This window comes from Penicillium mononematosum, assembly GCF_028829835.1.
Source record: "Penicillium mononematosum strain IBT 11891 chromosome Unknown utg000003l:1.0-8172316.0:1.0-8177699.0, whole genome shotgun sequence".
NCBI lineage: Eukaryota > Fungi > Ascomycota > Eurotiomycetes > Eurotiales > Aspergillaceae > Penicillium > Penicillium mononematosum.
In genome coordinates, this window is record NW_026643273.1 from 8,138,533 (window position 1) to 8,159,177 (window position 20,645).

General features: G+C 50.3%; 6 protein-coding genes across 6 annotated transcripts; 4 read left to right on the forward strand and 2 right to left on the reverse strand.

Annotated features, from left to right (window-relative positions):
* Nucleotides 1–1,609: 1,609 nt before the first annotated feature.
* N7519_008097 (protein kinase RIM15) lies at nt 1,610–7,830 on the forward strand (the record flags this gene model as incomplete). Its single annotated transcript, XM_057294873.1, has 4 exons — nt 1,610–2,164; nt 2,231–3,965; nt 4,030–6,281; nt 6,331–7,830. The coding sequence occupies 4 exons, from the start codon at nt 1,610–1,612 to the stop codon at nt 7,828–7,830; spliced, it is 6,042 nt and encodes a 2,013-aa protein (XP_057149684.1).
* Nucleotides 7,831–9,386: 1,556 nt separating this feature from the next.
* N7519_008098 (Mechanosensitive ion channel family) lies at nt 9,387–12,239 on the forward strand (the record flags this gene model as incomplete). Its single annotated transcript, XM_057294874.1, has 2 exons — nt 9,387–10,004; nt 10,062–12,239. The coding sequence occupies 2 exons, from the start codon at nt 9,387–9,389 to the stop codon at nt 12,237–12,239; spliced, it is 2,796 nt and encodes a 931-aa protein (XP_057149685.1).
* A 1,712-nt stretch (nt 12,240–13,951) lies between these two features.
* N7519_008099 (tubulin alpha chain) lies at nt 13,952–15,719 on the forward strand (the record flags this gene model as incomplete). Its single annotated transcript, XM_057294875.1, has 7 exons — nt 13,952–13,963; nt 14,102–14,160; nt 14,219–14,372; nt 14,430–14,517; nt 14,576–14,647; nt 14,706–15,209; nt 15,262–15,719. The coding sequence occupies 7 exons, from the start codon at nt 13,952–13,954 to the stop codon at nt 15,717–15,719; spliced, it is 1,347 nt and encodes a 448-aa protein (XP_057149686.1).
* A 344-nt stretch (nt 15,720–16,063) lies between these two features.
* On the reverse strand, nt 16,064–17,088 carry N7519_008100 (thiamine transporter TPC1; the record flags this gene model as incomplete). The annotated part of the gene is made up of 3 exons (XM_057294876.1): nt 16,064–16,311; nt 16,377–16,779; nt 16,849–17,088. The coding sequence occupies 3 exons, from the start codon at nt 17,086–17,088 to the stop codon at nt 16,064–16,066; spliced, it is 891 nt and encodes a 296-aa protein (XP_057149687.1).
* A 397-nt stretch (nt 17,089–17,485) lies between these two features.
* On the forward strand, nt 17,486–18,976 carry N7519_008101 (putative Gamma-butyrobetaine hydroxylase subfamily; the record flags this gene model as incomplete). Its single annotated transcript, XM_057294877.1, has 1 exon — nt 17,486–18,976. The coding sequence occupies one exon, from the start codon at nt 17,486–17,488 to the stop codon at nt 18,974–18,976; it is 1,491 nt and encodes a 496-aa protein (XP_057149688.1).
* Nucleotides 18,977–19,600: 624 nt separating this feature from the next.
* On the reverse strand, nt 19,601–20,529 carry N7519_008102 (PICOT family protein; the record flags this gene model as incomplete). Its single annotated transcript, XM_057294878.1, has 2 exons — nt 19,601–19,675; nt 19,732–20,529. The coding sequence occupies 2 exons, from the start codon at nt 20,527–20,529 to the stop codon at nt 19,601–19,603; spliced, it is 873 nt and encodes a 290-aa protein (XP_057149689.1).
* Between the last annotated feature and the right edge of the window lie 116 nt (nt 20,530–20,645).

Consider the following 20,645-nt stretch of genomic DNA (forward strand, 5'->3'; position numbering starts at 1 on the left):
GGGACCGGAAATGGCAGAAAAGTAAAGTTTACTCGGGGAGTATCTTTACTATTAACACCAAGGTTGTGAAATGGCCATGAATAACATGAATAACATGCATATCAGTACCTACAATATAAAGTAGTCTTGATATTGAAGGAAGATCATCTCCAGAATGAATCAGCTGACTACCCCGCAGATCCGGAAAAAGATGAAGGCGGAGCAACGTTGAATGCCGAACATTCCGGGCCTATTCTGGGGTTTCAGGACGTTTTTGGTATATCCATTTGTCAGGTTAGAATTGGAGTAGTATTCCTATTCTCTAATGATATTATGTTATATTACTGGATCCCTCAATCAGCTTGATACATGTATGGATCACAGTAAGGGACTATGAGATCAGCGATTTCTCTTTTCCTTTTTCAGACATCTGTGAAACAAATGTCCGGTAAAACAAATGAAATATACGGAGTAGGAAGCATTCCATGCCCAGTCCTAATATATTATACTATAATATCACAAATATGCAAGTGCAAGTGCAGTTGGGGAGAGAATTCAAGTTCTCATTGTATGGGGAATTAGGAACTACATCCGGTGGCGTCCAATGAAGTTGGGGGGAATATTTTCTTTTTTTCCTCTTTTTCCTTTTTTTGGTCTTTTCGATTTTCCTGTTTTTGGTAGAAAGTAGTATGGAGTATGTGTGGAGGATGGGCTGTTCGGCATGAAGGGATCTGAAACTAAACTCTCTATATCATACATAGTACATGGGTTGGATGCTTATAGACAAAAGTACCATATCCAGAGGTACGTATCTAGTTTGTGTTTATACCTCCAAATCTGTTTTAATATCCTTTATTTGGATGTCATGACGTTGATTTACGAACATGGGATGTATACATCAATACAATATAGGATCTCTCTATAGGATCCCTCCCCAGAAACGATCAACATACAAAATCTCGATCCTAGATAATATATTGTAAGTGTAATAAATATAGAATAAGGAATACGTGAACAGGGAAAAAAAAGGAAAAAAGAAAAGTAAAGGGAAAAAAAAAGAGAGAGAGGTGGGAAGTACGTGGTGCAGGAAACGCACACCTCACCAATCACCGCCCTCGACTCCTTCGATTTCCCCCCCCATCACGACTCTTCCACTTAGAACATTCTCACCTTCCCGTTTCTACTCATTTCTATGACCCCCAGGTCTCAATTTTGATCAAGTTCCCTTCCCTTTCTCGGGTCAGCCTCCTCTGGGGTTGACGTTGTAGAGCGCGTCGCTGTCGCGCTATTCCCCGCATAGGCACGACTTCCGTTATCCTCCGTCTAACGTTTCGTGTTTCAGCGTGTTGTCTCGACACCTCTGAACACACATATTTAACGGTGAATTGGTCGACTGTCATCACTCAGAGCTCTTGAATTGATCTGTTCCCGAGTCTTACAACTTCGGATATGGACAGTTGATGCTACGGATGAATCAATAACCTCGATTAAGGGCACCCGCGCTGCCCAGCAGTCGGTTCTGCTTGGCTGGAACAATAGTCTTGATTTATTCAATTTGTCTTGATCCCCATCGCACTGTCGCATTCCTACCCTTCGAACGAATCCCGCTCAGTCGCCCGAGCGAGTCAGTATGGCCAGCAATGATTCCCCCAAACCACAATTCCTCGCGCCTCCTGCCGTGACAGCGCTGCGGCAGGAGGCTCGGAATATCGATCCGAAGATGACTCGAACATTGAGCGATAATATGCGAGAGGAACGTGAGGATTTGAAGGAAGCGGCCGAACAGACATTGAACATCATCGTGGATATGGACCTGGAGGGCTGCATCAAATGGGTCAGCCCATCGTGGAAGCAGGTGGTCGGTTCATCCCCTGAGTCAGTTGAGGGCCATATGATATCAGAAATCTTGTTGGGCAACAAGGATGTGTTTCGCGACGCAATTGAATCGATGAGGCAGGATGATTCGCGGAGTCGCTTCATTCGCTTCGCCCTGCAGATGGGACCGGAGTCTGTTCTGAAGTACGCGCCTGAACCACCCCCGACGGCTACAGGGAAGCAAGCTCTCGGTGCAAAGGCGGAGGACACTGCTGAGAAACCGCAGGAGGAAGAGCATCATCATAATGTGCTCAACATGGAGGGACAGGGAATCATGGTCTATGACCGGACAGACGATGAAGCTGGCCACGTGCGTACCTCATCAATGTTTTTGTCGCCTATCGCTGTTTATACCGCTGACACCTTCTGAATACAGACCATGTGGATGTTACGACCAGTTACCGAGCCAAGAGAAGTGACAATCGATCTGCCGCCTCTGCTGGTGGAGTCTCTGGGTGTTGGGGCGGAGGTGTTGGCAAATTATTTGACCGAATTGGCTGAGGCTGCAGCGACAGAACCCGATCCTTCCAAGCATCCCGCCCCGACCCCTGTCCTCTGTCGCATCTGTGAACGCCAGATTACGCCATGGTGGTTCGAGAAACACTCAGATCTGTGTCTGCAGGAACATCGGGCCGAGATGGATGTTCAAATGGCACAGGAAAACCTCAATGAGCATCGTCATGCCATTGTCAAGGTCCTCGATGCTTTAGAGGCCCGACAAGGCAGACCTCTAATCGGGAGTGATGGAAATCCAGCGCCCCTCCCTCAAGCGGAGTACAAGGGATTAGCCATCGGCCCCTCATCTACCAGCTCCGCTCCGTCGTCCGGCCCTGTTTCAAGCAGTAATTCAGCGCCCGGCACGCCGCCTCGGTCGCGCGAACATTCTGCGTCTGGTGCTATTCCAAACCGACCACGGTCGTTCACAGTGCGGAGACCACTGGCTCGCATCGTGGAGCTCGTTCTTGACCTGTGCGACACTTCACTGGAGATTAGTATGCCGATGATTAAGGAATCTTCCCGGACAGACGCAGAGGACTTCCGGACGTTGTCACCTCAATCTGAATCGCGGATCTCCCAGGTCCTTCAGTGGCAGTCCCCCAGCTCCAACACCTTGGAACAAGAAGAAGGTCTGGCCGCTTTGTCGGCAGACACCGAACAAGTTGCCAAGGCGAAGGTTGATGCAGTTGTACGCCATCGCAAGATTGTCGAATACGGCGAACGAATTCGCATAGAATACACAGTGCTAGTCGAGGAATGCATCGGGGCAGCGCTAAGTAAAGCGGAGCGCATAGCTGCTGGTCAGCTCAGTGATTCTTCGTGCTCATCCGATGAAGAAGTGGCGCCCGAGAGCACTGTCGAGGGCACCGTCGCTCTCAGCGATAACAATAGTATTGCCGAGGAAGAGTCCGTCTCCCAAAACACGAGCCATGAATTGCAACAAAGGCCGTATCCAGCGGCACCCTCTCCGCGGCGACCGACGTCTGCCCTGACTCTGTCAATGCGTAATTCACCAGATCGCTCATTGCTGTCACAATCGGAGCGCAGACCATCCTCGGCCGCGGTATCCACGGGATCTAACAGCCCATTAGAATGCCCCACCCCGCGATCTCATAAAAGTGCTGCAGGATTTCTGGGTACATCACAGCCTTCTCGACTTGGCCTTTCTCTAGCGGAGATTGACGCGGGAGACAGTAGCGATAGCAGTCTGCCGTCCTCTGTCTTCCCTGGAGCCATAAGAACAGATTCGCCCTCATCCGAGAGGAGCTTCGATCGAAAGCGTCGGAGCCTGGTACTGCCTGGACTTTCGAGTTCTCCTCGTCGACAGCCTTCTCCTGCTCGAGTTTCAGGGCCGCATTCCCCGTTGCGCATGCCGAAGCCCCGTATGTCTAGCGGTGGTGAAAGCATGCCGTCCCCAATGGCGTCTCCATCTGCATACGCAAATGAATTAGCTCTCCATCACTGCCGCCACCATCGCCGGCAGTCCTCGGCAACTTCTTCGGATGTTACGAAGCCACCGCCATCCCCACGCCTACCTTCGATGAGCCAGCAACAGCCTCGGCCTGCTCCATTGTCTATCCGCGATTTTGAAATCATCAAGCCAATCAGCAAGGGTGCGTTCGGCAGTGTCTCACTTGGTGAAAAAGAAGGCCACTGGCGAGTACTATGCCATGAAAGTTCTGAAGAAGGCCGACATGATCGCCAAGAATCAGGTCACCAACGTAAAGGCCGAACGTGCCATCATGATGTGGCAAGGGGAGAGTGACTTCGTTGCCAAGCTTTATTGGACATTTTCTAGTAAGGATTATCTTTATTTGGTGATGGAATATCTTAACGGAGGTGACTGTTCATCACTGGTCAAAGTTCTTGGGGGTCTCCCCGAGGACTGGGCTAAGAAGTACATCGGTGAGGTGGTGCTTGGAGTTGAACATCTCCACAGCCGGGGCATTGTGCATCGCGATCTGAAGCCCGATAACCTCCTTATCGACCAAACAGGTCATTTGAAGCTCACCGACTTTGGACTTTCGCGTATGGGGTTGGTCGGTCGTCAGAAGCGGGTGCTGAAGAACCCCGATGAGTCTGCTCCTGATCTACTAAAGCAGAACTCAATTCCCCGTGCGATATCGATTGCATCCTCTCGATCGGCCTCGTTCGACTTCCAGGCAAGCTCGTCACCCGGCTCTACCCCGCTAATTACCCCGGATGTGTCCGCCAATGCCATTCAGCCATCCTACTTTAGCCTCAACCAGAGTGGATTGAGTCGGCAAAGCTCTCGTCGAGCGTCGGGATACCGCAGTGATAGCATGGGCAGTGATGGTCTGAATGGAATGTTCAGGACATTCTCGCTTAATGACAATGCTCACGAGCCTTCTGCCTCATCGCCGAGTATGTTTTCAACTAGCATGGTTGAAGAAGAGGGCCAAAGTGAGGCTGGCGAGTCTCCTCGCCTTCAGCCCCTGCAGCCAACATTCAGCAATCCAATCGCGCAAAATACCCCTCCCCAGCAGAGTATGATGCCTCCAGTGATGGCTCTTTTTGATCCTGAAGATCACGATCGCCGATTTGTCGGTACCCCTGACTACCTAGCCCCGGAAACCATCAACGGCGTTGGGCAAGATGAGATCAGTGACTGGTGGTCATTAGGATGCATCATGTTTGAGTTCATCTTTGGGTACCCACCTTTCAATGCGGATACCCCAGATCAAGTCTTTGAAAACATTCTGCATCGCAGGATCAATTGGCCTGACGAGCCAGAGGAGTTGACTTCAGCAGAGTCGTTGGATCTCATGAACAAGCTCATGACTCTCAACCCTCGTGACAGGATTGGAGCCAATGTAGACGAGAAGTTTCCAAGTGGCGGCGCTGAGATCTGTAGTCATCCTTGGTTGTCTGACATTAACTGGGATACACTACTAGAAGATAAGGCGCAATTCGTCCCCAACATCGAGAACCCGGAGGACACAGAGTACTTTGATGCCCGTGGCGCTACTCTACAATCTTTTGCAGAGGAGTTAGAAGATGAGAACTCGCCACAACCGGCAGCTTCGGCTGGCCCTGATCGGCCTCATGATGCACTGTTCAAGGTCCGATCCCAAGTTAATTCTTCGAAACGACCGTTGATGCCATTGCACATTCCTCCTCATGTCCGGGATGCTCGGGATTCACGCAGTCGGAGACTAAGCGAACCGGCCATGGCCGACGATTTTGGCAGTTTTAACTTTAAGAATCTTCCAATGCTGGAGAAGGCCAACAAAGATGTGATCCAGAAGATGCGCCAGGAGGCTCTCCAGGCGCAGCACCGACAACCCAGTTCGTCGTCAGCCGCTCAGACGTCCGGCAGTTCATCTCAGCCGTCATTGGAAGGGAGCCCACTGCCCATGTCACTCCAGCGGACTTTGTCACAGAACAAGGGCAATAATCGACCTTCTTCCCCATCAGGCCTGAGTCAAACAAACTCATCTCCCAGCAGACCGTCGCAGCCATCTTCTCCCCTCCTAGTTCAGTTCAGCACTGGGACTAACCAAGAACGGCGCAAAACGTCGGGCTCCTCATCAGCCTCCCACCAATCGAGCGGGACCTTTCAACCTTCCTCGGCTGACCAGGGCCGCATGCCAAATCTCAGATTGGGTTCAGTGGCATCCTCTCCTGTTAAAGCCAGCCGAATTCCCTCCCATTCTCCCGACAAGACGGGCAACAATCAACGCCATGGAAGCGTGCCAGCGAGCCGTACCCGGTCGCACACTATTGGCTCTCAGGATGGAGATGCTTCCTCGTTCCCGAAAGAACCCTTCGTGCCCCATCACCATAAGCGCCGGAGTCAACTTTTCGATATCTCGCCTTCATCTTCCGACAACGAGGATCCACGCACAAAAGCACTTTTGAAGGTCCAACGTCGTCGACAAAGCTCTCGACGGTTGTCGCAAATCAATGTCCTGAGAAGGACCCTTTTTCCGGCCATTGGATGTGCTCATTTGTGAGGATCATCCTGTTTCGCGGCTGGTCATGGAACGCCTGTTTGAAAAACTTCGCTGCCGGACCATTACCGTTACAAATGGCGCGGAAGCCGTGAGATACGCTCTCAGCGAGGTCAAGTTCGACATCATTATGACTGAATATCGACTTCCCCAAGTCAACGGTGTTGATTTCGCTCGAATGGTGCGGGAGACGCGCAGTGCCAACAGGCATACTCCGATAATCGCTGTTACGGGGTACTTGAAAGACCTCCCGGAGAATCACAACTTCGATGCCCTGATCCAGAAGCCTCCGACCCTACCCAAGCTCACTGAGGCGCTTTCCCAGTGGTGTATGTGGAAACCTCCTCCAACGGACTACTGTCCCTCCCAACCTGTTCCTGTTCCGGGTTCTGGTGTTCGGTCGACCTCTGTAACAAACGAGGACAGCCCCAGTTCCGCATCCTCTGGGTTTGTCCTCAATCCCCCCAGCTCTTACCGAGGATCTAGCCGCGATGATTCGCTCAGCAGCAGTGTATTCGGAGATATGGAGTCTTTTAAGCCCGAGGAGGTTCCAGTGATCATAAATCGAAATTCCGATGATTGGGATCCAGGCCGCGGTGGATTGGGGATATCCGAAGAGGCAGAACCCTCTGGGAGCCCAAAGCCCAACGCTGTGCCTGTGCCTCACCTTCTTCATGCTGCCTCAGCACCCGCGGCCATGGATGCAGGCGGTGGACTCACACCCCGGAGGCAACGGTCAAGTGAGGCCATTCGTGCCAAAAGGGAATCCCTTGAGAAGAAGCGGTATGAGGGCGCTGAGTCTGGTGACGATGAAGACGAAGAGCTTGGCCATTCCCAAACACGCCGTAGCCCGCCCTCTCGAAATCGCCGTCCCGGATCTAAACTGGGGATTGAGATGATGCGGACCAACAGTCGGGGCAGCGTTGTCAGTGGCAGTGAAGAACTTTTGAAGAAGGAGAGGGAGGCTCTCCGGAACCAAGCCACGGACTCTGGCGAGATCGGAGACAGCGATGGCTCCTTGGGTTCCCCGGCCAGTACGAGCCTGGAAGATCGTTTCGAGGCCCTCAGCATCCCCGAGGAATCGGAAGGCGAAGAACCCGCCAGTCCTCGCACGTCCCCTCCAAGGTTGAGAGCATCTGCCTCTCAGCCTCACCGGCCATCTCTGGCGCATCAGGATACCTCGATCTACTCCGGACCTTCCCAGTGTACTACATCGCAGACCAGCCCGGCAGTGTTGAGTCAGGGCCAAATCACACCCCCCTGGGACTTGCCCCAGAGTGGTATCTCAGATCCCACTGCCCCGCCAATCACGCCTGAAGTCAAGATCTCCGGCAGCGGGGTGATGCGAGACGCTGGTTCGGGCGAGGACGCCGACTGTAGCCCCACCCCCGATGCTGAAGCTACGCCGCGACCTCTTCATCCTTCCCCCGACCTTGATCCGGAACAGACGCCTCGTCCACCGGAGCGACATCGCTCGGACTTGAGCTTTACATTCAAAAGATAGATGCTATGTTCCTGACTTTCGCAAAAGCTTCCTGAGATCTTCCGATATTTTTCTCTTCTACATATTGTTGCACACCTACTTTTGTCTTGCCTGTACACTTTCTTGTGTTTATCTACTCCTTCTGGGGATACATTGTCATATCCACTCTCTCACGTCTTTTATGTCTGTATGTTCTCTTTTTCTTGGAGCAAGGTGTTCCGGTCTTTCTTTTTACCCTTTTTTTTAACCTTTTTTTCCTTTTTCCCCCAGCGACATTAGTGATTGAAATTCCAACATCAGCTTGATGCTGTTTTCCTTTTTCTTTTTTTATATCCATCGATGTTTATCTTGGTACTAGTACTAGTACTCCGTAAGAGGGAAGGGTACTTCCAGGGCTCCCTCCACTTTCGGGCATCCCCGATGATTCCGGGGAGCTGTGATTGGACACAGCCCTAATTACTGGCGAAGATCCCACTCCTAAACCAGATATAATGACAGGCTGTCAAAAATCCCAGATTTACAGTTTTCTTTTCAGGGTGATAATCGCAACCGTGCGTACAAATAATAGCTCGAGTAAAAGGACCTTGGAAGATATCCATTGCATATTCACTGAATGGCTCAACAATATGTTGTATACACTTTAATAATAGGTCCGGACATGTCGAATTTGGTTTATCATGGCCAACGTCATGGTTATATCACATGACGATCCAACTTGTAAAAGGAAGTAGACAGTAGACATTGTTATTTTATATTCGTACAGTATTATGACCCAAAATGGTTACTGGCACCGGAGTATCTCCGGTGGAGGCGTGGGCGTTTTGGGCGTGAGTTGGCTTACTATAAGCATAAAGCCATTTTAATGTTAGTACCTAGGTATAACCTTATTCTGTCAAGTTAATATTATTCATACCCCTTTTATGCTTTTATGTACGGAATACGTACTCCGTACTCCGTCCAAAAATCCTTTGCCACCTGGTGGATCAAAAACTTTTACAATGGGCCAGACCTGAAGATAATTGGCTTAGGTAGATAGTATGCACGTATTGCTGTAAGAAATCCTTAATCTGGAAGTTCCAAGAGATAAAACATTGTGTGTACATGGAGGATATCATAGAGTGTATGCTATATGCGATATACTTATTGTATACTAGTAGCCTATGTTGGTATATAATCCAACATTGCCTATTCTCTCCACCATATTTAACAGATCTAACCATATTAATTCAATTAAGTTCACATCAAATTAACATGAAACCAAAATGCCATGCCATAAATAGAATAATAAATAGAATAATAAATACCCCCTAATAAATACATATGTACACCCTAATAAACCCAGGGCAGATCGTAAAACCCAGCTAATTAGACGAAAGGTCCAGACTCTCGGCACTATCATGGGTCTCCACTTGATGTCTCTTCTCTCTTCTCATCTCCTCTTCTTCTCTTCTTCTCTGTCTCTACCTCATTTTCTTTCTTTTTTACTTTTTTCTTTCTAGTTACATTAAACATAATATACACATTCCCTGTCTAATCCTTGACCGAATTCCCCTCTTTATACTTGGCCCGGTGCCATTATGTCGTCCCCCGTGGAACGAAATGCTCATATCGAAAAGGATAAGCGCAAGGACTCCGACATCTCTCCCACCTCCGAAGATGGAACCTGTGTGACCGAGCCGGACACTGATCGCACGGCGAATCACTTGAAGGTTGACACTACACGTTATGCTCATGATGATGACGAGGATCCGCCGCTGCGGACACCCTCCGCCCGTCGGGAGCAGGCTACTCGTATGGATGATGATCTGTTGCTCTTGCAAGCCGAGCGTATGACCTCGCATTCGACCGGTGCCCCAGATGACGAACACGACCGCAATTCTATCAATCGCGCCCGTTCGCGTCGCTCGGAAATGGTGGATGAGTTCGATGAAGCTACAAACCCTCTGCACGAAAAGGCCGCGATTTACAAACCCCCGGAGAAACCAAACACCCAGATTGCCGTCTTTGTGAAGAAGCTGCACCAGTCGAGTTTCCTCGTGCGCTACTTGACCTACATTTGCCCCATTGTCCTCCTCCTCCTGATCCCGTTGCTGGTCGGCGCTCTCAAATACCCCAATGCCAGTGTTGGTGGTGTAGAACTGATGTGGTTTTCAATTTGGTTGGAAATTGTCTGGTTGACTCTCTGGGCAGGACGGGTGAGTCCAATCGGTGACCCCATTTCCCGTGAAGGAGCATTACTGATTTCTTCTTAGCTGGTCGCAAAGTGCCTGCCTCCAATTGTTGGCCTTTTGGCGAGTGTATTCACCAATAACGCGAAGAAGTGGCGCGACATGGCCAAACAGCTCGAGCTTCATGCGGCACTCTTTTTCTGGTGGCTTGGCGTGGAGATCTCCTTTCTACCAACGATGAAAAACCATCATGTGGATGGTAATACGGCGACTAGGGGTTGGGAAGGTACTCTCAACAAAATCATCATTGTCGTCTTCGTGTGGACTATCCTGAATTTTATCGAAAAGATTCTCATCCAGCTGATTGCTATCAGTTTCCATACGCGGACCTACGCGGACCGCATTGAGATCAACAAATTCCAGATCGGCAGTTTGACCAAGCTGTATGATTGGTCGCGGTCCACTCTCGGTGAGAAAGATGACGCATTTGAAGAGAAAAACGAGGAATCGACCCCTTCAGGGGTCAAAACCCCGTTGCACTACGCTGGCATGGCCCAGCGGAAGGCTAAGGGTGCCCTCAACAAAGTCGGAAACCGGGTCGGCGATGTCGCCGGCGCAGTAATGGCTGATGTCACTGGCCGCACGGCTACTCGCAGCACCGATGCCTATCAGGTCATTTTGGCGCTGCTGCGAACTACCGGAGGCAGTCAGGTCTTGGCGCGTCGTCTCTATCGTACCTTTGTGAGGGATGGATTTGAGACAGTTTTTGGTGGTGACCTGAAAGCCGCATTTGATGACGGCGAGGAAGCCGAAGCTGCCTTCGCCATGTTCGATCGCGACATGAACGGTGATATCTCCATGGAGGAGCTGGAGGCCGTTTGCGTTGACATTGGCCGTGAGCGCAAGTCCATCACCGCCTCTCTCAAGGACCTGGATTCGGTCGTGTCGAAATTGGACAATGTGTTCATGTTCTTCGTGTTTGTGATTGTGCTGATTGTGTTCTTGACGCTGATCTCCACCTCGGCTGCCGGTGTGCTCACCTCCGCGGGCTCTGCTATTCTGGCCCTGTCTTGGTTGTTCTCCGCTACTGCTCAGGAGTTCCTTCAGTCGGTTATCTTCGTCTTTGTCAAGCACCCTTTCGATGTTGGTGACCGTGTGACCATCTACGGCAATTCCGGTGATTCCGGTCTTGGTGATGATTACTTTGTGAAGGAGATTACTCTTCTTTACACCGAATTCAAGAAGATGCAAGGCCATGTTGTGCAGGCGCCAAACAGCTACCTCAACACGCTTTTCGTCCTCAACCAACGCCGTTCGGGCGCGCTTGCGGAGGCAGTTCCAATCATTATCAAGTACGGCACCACTATCGACCAACTCGACTCCCTGCGACAGCGCCTTTTGGAGTTTGTGCGTAGCGAGAAACGCGACTTCCAGAACAACATCCTGACCGAGATGCGTGCCGTCACCGAGAACTTCTCGCTCACACTCAACATCGTCTTCTTTTACAAGTCCAACTGGCAGAACGAGGGTCTACGTTTGCAGCGTCGCAATAAGTTCATCTGTATGCTCATGATTGCTCTCCAGGAGATCGGCATCGAGGGCCCACGCATGAACCTCCAAGGTGCCAAGTTCGACATTCCATTCCACGTCAACTATGGCAATACACGCTCTACCGAGGGCCCAGCTCCCACCGACGCCGAGGAGGTCCCGATCTCCAACGAGTCCCACGACCTCCCGGAGAATACCGGAAGCGGCAGCGGCAGCGCTATCCGTCACCCATCGATTCTCCGCAAGGGTATGCACACTGCCAGCGCCCGTGCCCGCGGCGCGTCTGTCTCACAACGCAAGCACGTCGACTTCTCCTTGGGCATGTCCAACATGGCATCCAACGATATTATGGGAGATGTGTTCGAGGATCGGGGTGTGGTCGTGGATGATATCGTCCGTAGCGCCAACCGCGATGCCGCGGAGCGTCGCATCCAGGAAGAGAACGAGGACGACGAGGAACGCCGGAGCCGCACATCTTCGCGGCATCGTCGCCCCTCTAATCTGAGCGCTCCCTCCAATAATGACGCCGGTCGCGGGTCGACCGACGCTCACAGCTTCCGTAGTGGTCGATCATCGCTCAGTCGCAACCGGTTCTTCCACCACCGTAGCAGCGTGGGTCACGATCGTGACGACTTGATGGAGCAGGGCCGCTTTGATGAGCCTACTCTGCCCCCGCCGGCCACGGTTCCTGCTGCCAAGGAGCACCCGAATTGATTTGATATGTATTTTTTTTCCTTTCAATCTCGTCTATTGATGTCATATTCATCCACTGAACATACATTGTCATGTTTTCCTTTTCCCCTTTCATATATTGTGACAGACCGTGTGTCAGCATAACTATAACCTGCCCTTCTACCATACATATATTCCCATAACGGCTTTAAAGCTCTTGGTTTTTCCCCCCTATCTTCTGGCGTCTTATTGATCATATATAGCAGGTCGAGTCTTGGTCACTCGGCCAATCAAAAAACGTTCATTTTCTATCTGTATTTACACTGTTACATCTATCTTCCTTTCAATGAACATTCATCTCCATGTCGGATTGTTAAGACCTGCGTTTCCACTACCCTATAAAGCACTAGCAGGGGCCACGGGGATTCTTGATCGTTCATGCCACTCTTGGACAGCCATTCTAGCCCGCGAGGATGCATCGGCAGGATCTAACTGCTAGCCTAGACTCCATCGCTGCGCTAAACAAGAATGAACATGTCAGCGCTGATATATGAAAGCCTAACGCCACGGATGTCGTGAAACCCTACCTATACATGGAAAGGTCCTTTGCACAGTTTATGGTCGAAGATTGATAAGTTCGGCATGTTTACTCCGGACTATCGTCCAATATAACTCTAGTTACGGCGCCGGGAAGAAAAGGAAATATATAAAGCAAAGGCACCCGAAATGATATCCATCAGAGTGTTACCAGGTACCATGGATACTTTACATATAACTTCGGCAAAACACCGTCTAATATTTAGCCTGCTTCTATAACTTCTCGTGCCCATTGGCCTAAGTGGGAAGTTATATTCCAGAATATCATTGCTGCCTATAAGACAGGATTATTCTTTCATACTGTTTCAGGCGATTTACCAAACTAACCCAATTAGCTCTGAGGTCTCCTTCTGCGTCAAACCGAAAATGTTGCGATATGCGGTCTATCGGTCTATCCAGGAGTAGTAAGACACTACTCATCCTCGTGTTGCTGCCAAATGATCTACAAAGTGGTTCCGTTCAAGTAGAGGGGATAGATCTAACAGATTTGTAATGTACTGTGCGATCTCGCGTGTCATTCCACACCGTTCTTCATGTCTGGAACCCTGAGATTCAGCTTTGACTGTAGTTCCACCACTGACCACGTTTCAGATGCATGTCTCGTAGCTATACACTTGAAACACTGGGGCTATGGAAAAGGTCGCTAATAGCGGTGCTCAATCAGCCGGTTTAAATATCATGTCGTCACCAGGGAAGCGTCAGCTTGTGGTCCTGGCACGATCCTGGTATTAGACGAACCAACTAACAAGTTTGTCGGAATATCCGACTATTCCACCTGGGAATGGATGATGTTGACTCATGCCATGTTCTACTGTGGACTGGGGAACAGAAACCATAACGCAAGTCATAATTGAGGGTTTGCGCCTCAGACCGTCATCTCTATTGATATCGATTTGACCCTATCGCCTTCATGGTGTCCAATCATAGGTATAGGGGGTTAAGATCCAATGATTTGGTCGTAGATATTGATCTTTAATCAATTGGAAATTTTGCATTGAGACAAGTTTGATGGAATTGCATTGTAACATTTGAAGTCTGCCCAGGTGACCTGAGTTGTTTCCCCCGTCAAAGAGATCTTGTCCCCAACTTCTTCTCTTCTCCCCACAACTTCCCATCCTTCTCATTTTTTATCCTAACCGTTGCCAGTACAATCCGTCATGCGAGGCGAGGTATGTATGCTCTACTATCCTGCTGGACTGCTATCGTGTCGAGCTTTCTATACACTTCGCTTCCGACAGCTATACTGGCTCTCGTCCGATGAAGCCAAACCGAGAGAAGAAACACCAATATTGACCTGACTCTACCAGATATGTCATATACACATTGGCCAGGCCGGCACGCAGCTTGGTAATGCTGCCTGGGAACTGTGCGTCTCTTAATTGTCTAGTATCGCCGATATGACTGCTGATCAAGATGCAACACAGGTACCTACTTGAACATGGTCTGAAGCCTGATGGATTCATCGATCCTGATGTCACCGACGAGGCCGCAAGAAGCGGATCTTACGAGACTTTCTTTACTGAAACCTCCGGCGGCAAATATGTTCCCCGTTCCATCTTCGTCGATCTTGACCCATCGGTATGTGACAGACCACAAACTTATCAAAAGGCCCACCAGCTGAATGAACCGTGCTAGCCCATCGATGAAATTCGCACTGGCACCTACCGTGATCTTTTCCGTCCCCAACAGCTAATCAGTGGGAACGAAGATGCTGCAAACAACTGTACGAACAAGTAACCCTGTCGGTGAAAGCTGGTAACTGAGAAGCTAACATGCGGCAGATGCTCGGGGCCATTACACCGTTGGGAGAGAGATTTATGGAGCCGTAATCGACAGCATTCGTCATGTGGCCGGTACGAACCTGCTAAGCCAGGCCTCAATCCTGATCGCTTTCAGCTAATGTCTCCATAGAGAATTGCCACTCCCTACAAGGCTTCTTGATTTTCCACTCCTTTGGCGGTGGTACAGGGTCTGGTTTCGGTTCGCTCTTGTTGGATCATCTGACCAGCATGTATGGGCGCAAGTCCAAGCTGGAATTCTCCATCTACCCTTCTCCGCGTACATCGACCGCCGTGGTAGAGCCCTACAATGCCGTCCTCTCAACCCACAGCACCATTGAGAACTCCGACTGCACGTTCCTAGTTGACAACGAGGCCGTGTACAATATCTGCCGACGCAACCTGGATATTCCACGTCCTGGGTATGAGCATCTCAATCGTCTTATTGCTCAGGTAGTGAGCTCGATCACATCCAGCTTGCGGTTCGATGGTGCACTCAACGTCGATCTGGCTGAGTTCCAGACCAACCTTGTCCCGTACCCGCGTATTCACTATCCATTGATTTCGTATGGTCCGGTGATCAGTAGTCAGCGCAGCTCTCACGAGAGTTTCACGGTCCAGGATCTCACCTTCCAGTGTTCGTGGATTCTATTCTAATTAGGTGTGTTTTTCTACTAACTCGGTCATAGGCTTTGAACCCAATAATCAAATGGTGAACTGCGATCCACGAAAGGGAAAATACATGGCTGTGGCTTTACTCTACAAGGGTGATGTTGTACCTCATGACTGCAACAAGGCTGTCCATGCCCTCAAGACTAGGGGAACCTTCAGTTTGGTTGAGTGGTGTCCTACCGGATTCAAGTTAGGTATCAACTACCAAAAGCCTGTGCGCCGTCCTGACGATGAACTTGCGTGTGTGGATCGTTCGGTTAGCATGCTGTCTAACACCACCGCAATTGCTGAGGCGTGGAGTCGCCTGGATCACAATTTCGACCTTATGTACTCCAAGCGTGCATTCGTCCACTGGTATGTTGGTGAAGGGATGGAAGAAGGCGAATTCTCTGAAGCCCGTGAGGATCTCGCGGCATTGGAGAAAGATTACGAGGAAGTGGCTGAGGACAGCGGCCCGGAAGGGGTTGAGTACTGACCCTGCACTTGTCTTGTTGTTCCTTCCAGCGCACATTGAGGTGATTCTTGATCTCTTCGACAATCTGCGGCACTGGCTTTCTGTGCGACTTTTCCTCCTCCATTCATGTTCTTTCAGGGACCTGTCCACTGGACTGATTAAGGGTCTTGTTTGACGAGTCGAGGGAAGGTCTGGAAAAGGTATCCAAGAACAGATAATAAAAAAAAGGATAAAATACCTAAATCAACGAGTATTATTTGACTTTTCGCCTTATCGTACAACCAACTTTTTGAACACTCTAGTGATAAACGCCATCAAATGATCCATGCAAAATTGTTACTAGTGATACAAGCTGAAGATTCCCTTCAACTGTCAGTTGCAAGATTGTGCTCTCGAAGGACTTTCAATGCGTGCTCATAGGTCCACATTGTCACCGCACTTGCCGGTGCTGCCTTGAGTAGACTGACTGTCAAGCCACGATACAAGCCACGCACGCCCTGAGTGCGGACAATCATGGCAATACTTTTGAGGACCCCCTTGTACTCCGGGATATTGCGATGAACGTAGCGAGTCCTTGTTGGACCCTGTACCTGCAAGCGCTTACGCACGAGGTCTAGCGGGAAAACACCAGTCTTAGCTAGTACGCTTGCCACGACACCGGCTGCGGCGTCCCTGTACCCATCGGCAGAGCATCCCAGGTCATGGCTGGTCTAAGTGCCTCATATGTTGTGAAAAAGAGTCCCATGTATGGCACAATTTGTGCCACAGCGGCAGAACATCCCCGGAAGAATCCTGGTAAGCCCTCATGTCGAGCTATCTCCACAATTGAGGCGCGCAGCGAGCCATACACACGGTCCGGGCCTTGTGCCGCGAATCGCGTGCGGAGAAGGTCAAGCGGGTATGTTACCCCCGTGGCACATCCGCCTGCCACTGCACCTGAGAGAAAAGATTCGACGGGTTGCGGGAGTCGATAGGAGCCAAGTTGAGCGAGGGCTTGGGTTGTTCCCCGATACGCGGTGAATTGCGTCGCGCCATAGCAGACATACATCATTTCGGCAGGAATATTGCCCTTCCAAAGGCCCTGTGGGAAGATATTCGCGTTAGACTGGGGGCACTAACATTGGGAAATAAGGTAATCTTTTGAACGTACGGTGATCCCCTCTTGCGTCATAATCGTTCGCATAGTGGACAATGTCCCCTTATAAACAGGCCCATTGACACTTTGATGGGACGCAGGGTCCGACAAGGAATGGATTTGCAATTGCAGCCTGATCTTGACAACGTCCAGTGGCGCAATACAAAACCGTGAGATCAGCCCTGCAATCCCGCCGGCCAATACGACCTGTCGCTTGGTGCCTTCATCTTTGAGATGCTCGCCCCCGGCCGACATGAGTTGAGAGTGCTTTCTCTTACAGACTAAATATGTCTGTATGGTGGGTTGGGCTAGGTTAAGAAAATTGAAGCATGAAGATCCATGTTGATTCTTCAGTCTGCCTTGGAATGATAAAAAAAACAAAAACAACGTCAAATGGGCAATTTACGTAAGTTCCGGGCTGGGCGGCCGGGGAATGTCATTGGGAATGATATTGCAGCCTAAGGTGTTAATGACATCCTGAGGCATTAATATATGCCTCAGGCTCTATAGCTACCTCAGGCATGAGAAATCACAAGCCGAGGTAAACTTGTAGCTCCCTTCCATTTGTCCCGCCTGCTCGATGTAGATTTTGTCCTCCCTCTCTGCCCTTGGTCTGATCGTCTCTTCTTCTTAACCTGTTTACATGCCCTTCATGCATCGTCTCCGAACTTCACCTACCCTGCGACAATTGCCACGAGCTTTGTCATACTCTGCCCCGCGCCGTAACTTGATAGCTACCCCGAGTAGGTTCAACAGCTCTGTAGAGCCAGACTCTCACGACAGATTGGAAGATGTTGCCCCAGGAGTCGACCATCTACTGCATGTACCACAAGAATCCAGCAGCTCTAAGGACGACGTGCAAAATGCCAGCTCTGACGTGGTTAGGAGAAAAGCCCGTGCGGATGGCGTCTTAAAAGTGGGCAAAAAAGAGTCGGTCTGGGCTGGAAAAGAGGAATTGTACTTGCATATCGACAAATCTACCACAATCAAACTGCCATATACTTATCTGCGCGATTCATGCCAGTGTGCAGTCTGCAAGGATCAACACTCGAAACAGCGCTCGTTCCGCACAAGTGACATTCCCAAGGACATTACCCCAAGCTGGATTAACTGGGATGGAAAAAGGCTTTCAGTTAGGTGGGCCAACGACATTGGCGGCTCTGAGACTGTGCATGAATCAACCTGGGACCGTGACTTTCTAAAGAAGCCCATTTTCAACACTCATCGTCAGCATTGGAACGCGAACTGCAACCCGATCATGTGGGGACGGGCTTATATGGGGATGAGTCAACATTGGGTGTCCTACCCTGACTATATCGCCGATGATTCCAAATTTGCCACAGCGATGAAGCAGTTGCAGCGTCTGGGCCTTATTTTCGTGAAGGATGTTCCAAACTCACGATCGATGGTTGAAGCTATCGCAACACGCATGGGACCACTACGAAACACCTTCTACGGATCGACGTTTGACGTGCGCACAGTTCCAGAGGCGACAAATGTCGCATATACAAACCAGTTCCTTGGGTTTCACATGGACTTGATGTATATGAATGAGCCACCCGGATACCAGCTGCTCCACTGTCTGGAGAACTCGTGTTCTGGAGGCGAGTCGTTGTTCGCGGACACATTTTCGGCTGCGAAAGTCATGAAGGACCGATACCCAGAAGAGTATAAAGTGCTCCGCGACCAGCGGCTGGGATATGAATATAGACACAAGGACCACATCTACTATAACGAACGACCCGTCTTTCAGCATGATTCTGACACAGACGAGCTGCGTCATGTCAATTACTCGCCCCCTTTTCAGTCTCCCCTCCCACCACCCGATGGGAACGGGCATGATGCGGAGCCCGTGAACAAGCTACGAGACGCCCTTGCTAAGTTCACTTCTATTATTGATAATCAGAAGCACATCTTTGAGCTCAAGCTCAACCCTGGTGATTGTGTCATTTTTGATAACAGACGCATCGTTCATGCCCGCCGCCAATTCAATGCCAGCGTAGGTTCTCGCTGGTTAGCAGGCGCGTACGTCGATACGGATGCTCTGCTATCCCGCTTTGCCGTCTGTAAGAATCAGCATCCATATGTTTGGACCAAAAAGGCCCAGAAAGCGTTGGTGGCGAACAAGACAGACGACAACTAGGACGGAAGCGAAACATAAGCAGCAAGAGGACAAGAGAGCGGCTAAAGAGGGACGCGGAGAGATAGAGGGACAACCAGCGATTGACCAGCTCCACGAGAACAATGCGGAAGAAAGTACCGTTCAAAAGACGAAGATCGATTAACACTATCTGAACCGTGCTCAAGAGTCGGCATCACCTTCCCTTTCTATGTACGACTGCGATGTATCTTTTCGTTTGGGTTGTTCAAGTTGTCGACCCAGGATCAATGCCTACATATGTAGAATCAGACGTAAATATAACGTGTTCATATTCTTTAGACCTGAGCGTAGATTTCTTGCAGTAAATAAACATAAGACATTGAGGCACAAGGTAGGCTGAACCACCAATGTAAGCTTCTGAAGAGGAAATATTGGGTCTGGCATGGTCAAGAGAGATGATCTTTGACAATGGTTTGGTTTGACTCGACACTGCTTATTTCAATTTATAGCAAGGGCTTGTCCCGCACCAAAGCGAAGGATACGATATGATCAGACATGCATAAGCCGTATCAAGACAAAAAAGCGTTTATCATTACGTTAGACTTTTAGCATCTAGCTCCAGAGATACGGGGGGTCATGGGTATCGTGCGACGACCAACTAACCACTCAAGCAGCCGCGGTGGGCTTGCTTACCGAGTGATCTTTAAGGAAATCGGGGTCGCTGTTGATTTCCTCGCGGACCTGTACCATTGAGTTAACAATCGAACCAAATAACCGGAGTGGGACAAAACACGTACAATATCCAAGCCACCCACCAATTCTCCATTCACCCACAATTGGGGAAATGTTGGCCACTCAGCGTACTCTTTCAGACCCTGGCGCACATCCTCATCGGCCAAGATATTGAAGAAGCCGTATTTGACACTGCGCTCACGTAGGATGCCAACCAGCTGCCGACTGAATCCGCACTGTGGGCTGCTCGGCGTTCCTTTCATGAACAGCATGACAGATGCGGCCTTGACCAGTTGTTCGAGGCGGGCAAATAGTGCCTCCCGGGATTGCTCGGGTGTCAGGGCGGGGGCAGATGCGACGGGGGTTGCGTTAGCCGCATCGGCAGAAGGAGACTCAGAAGCGGTAACCGGAGCCTGAGTAGCAGTCAAGGGACCATCCTCACGAGGAACGGCAGACAGCGGCGGTGGGATATTGGCTTTCGCACCGTCTACCGGACCGACGGCACCCGCAACATTTCCGCGGCCAGCGTGGCGCTCGACAGCGTCACGAACCTTGACGGCATCACTTCCACTGATCGACTCTAGAATTTGGCCGCTACGTAGGCACACGACGAAGGGCACAGCAGAAACGTCATACTCCTCCGAGATATCAGGTAGCTCCTCGGCGTTGATGCTGACAAACGAGATGGTGGGCGGGGCAGTGGCGGGGTACTGCGAAGCGAGGGCTGAAAGCACTGCGCCCATCTGCGCGCACGGGGCAGCCCATGGGGTGTGGAAGTATAGGACGACCAGTGCAGAAGGTGATAGGGAAGAGAGATGCGATGAGAAGTCGGCCTCAGATGTGATTTCTGTGAGTGTCGACATGGTGGTGTGTGTGACAGGAGGATGAAATGGCTGGAACTAATGGCAAAGTCCAGAATCGGCGATGAGAGGTATTATTATTTGAAGGTGAGGCGCAACAAGTACCAAGACGAGTTCAA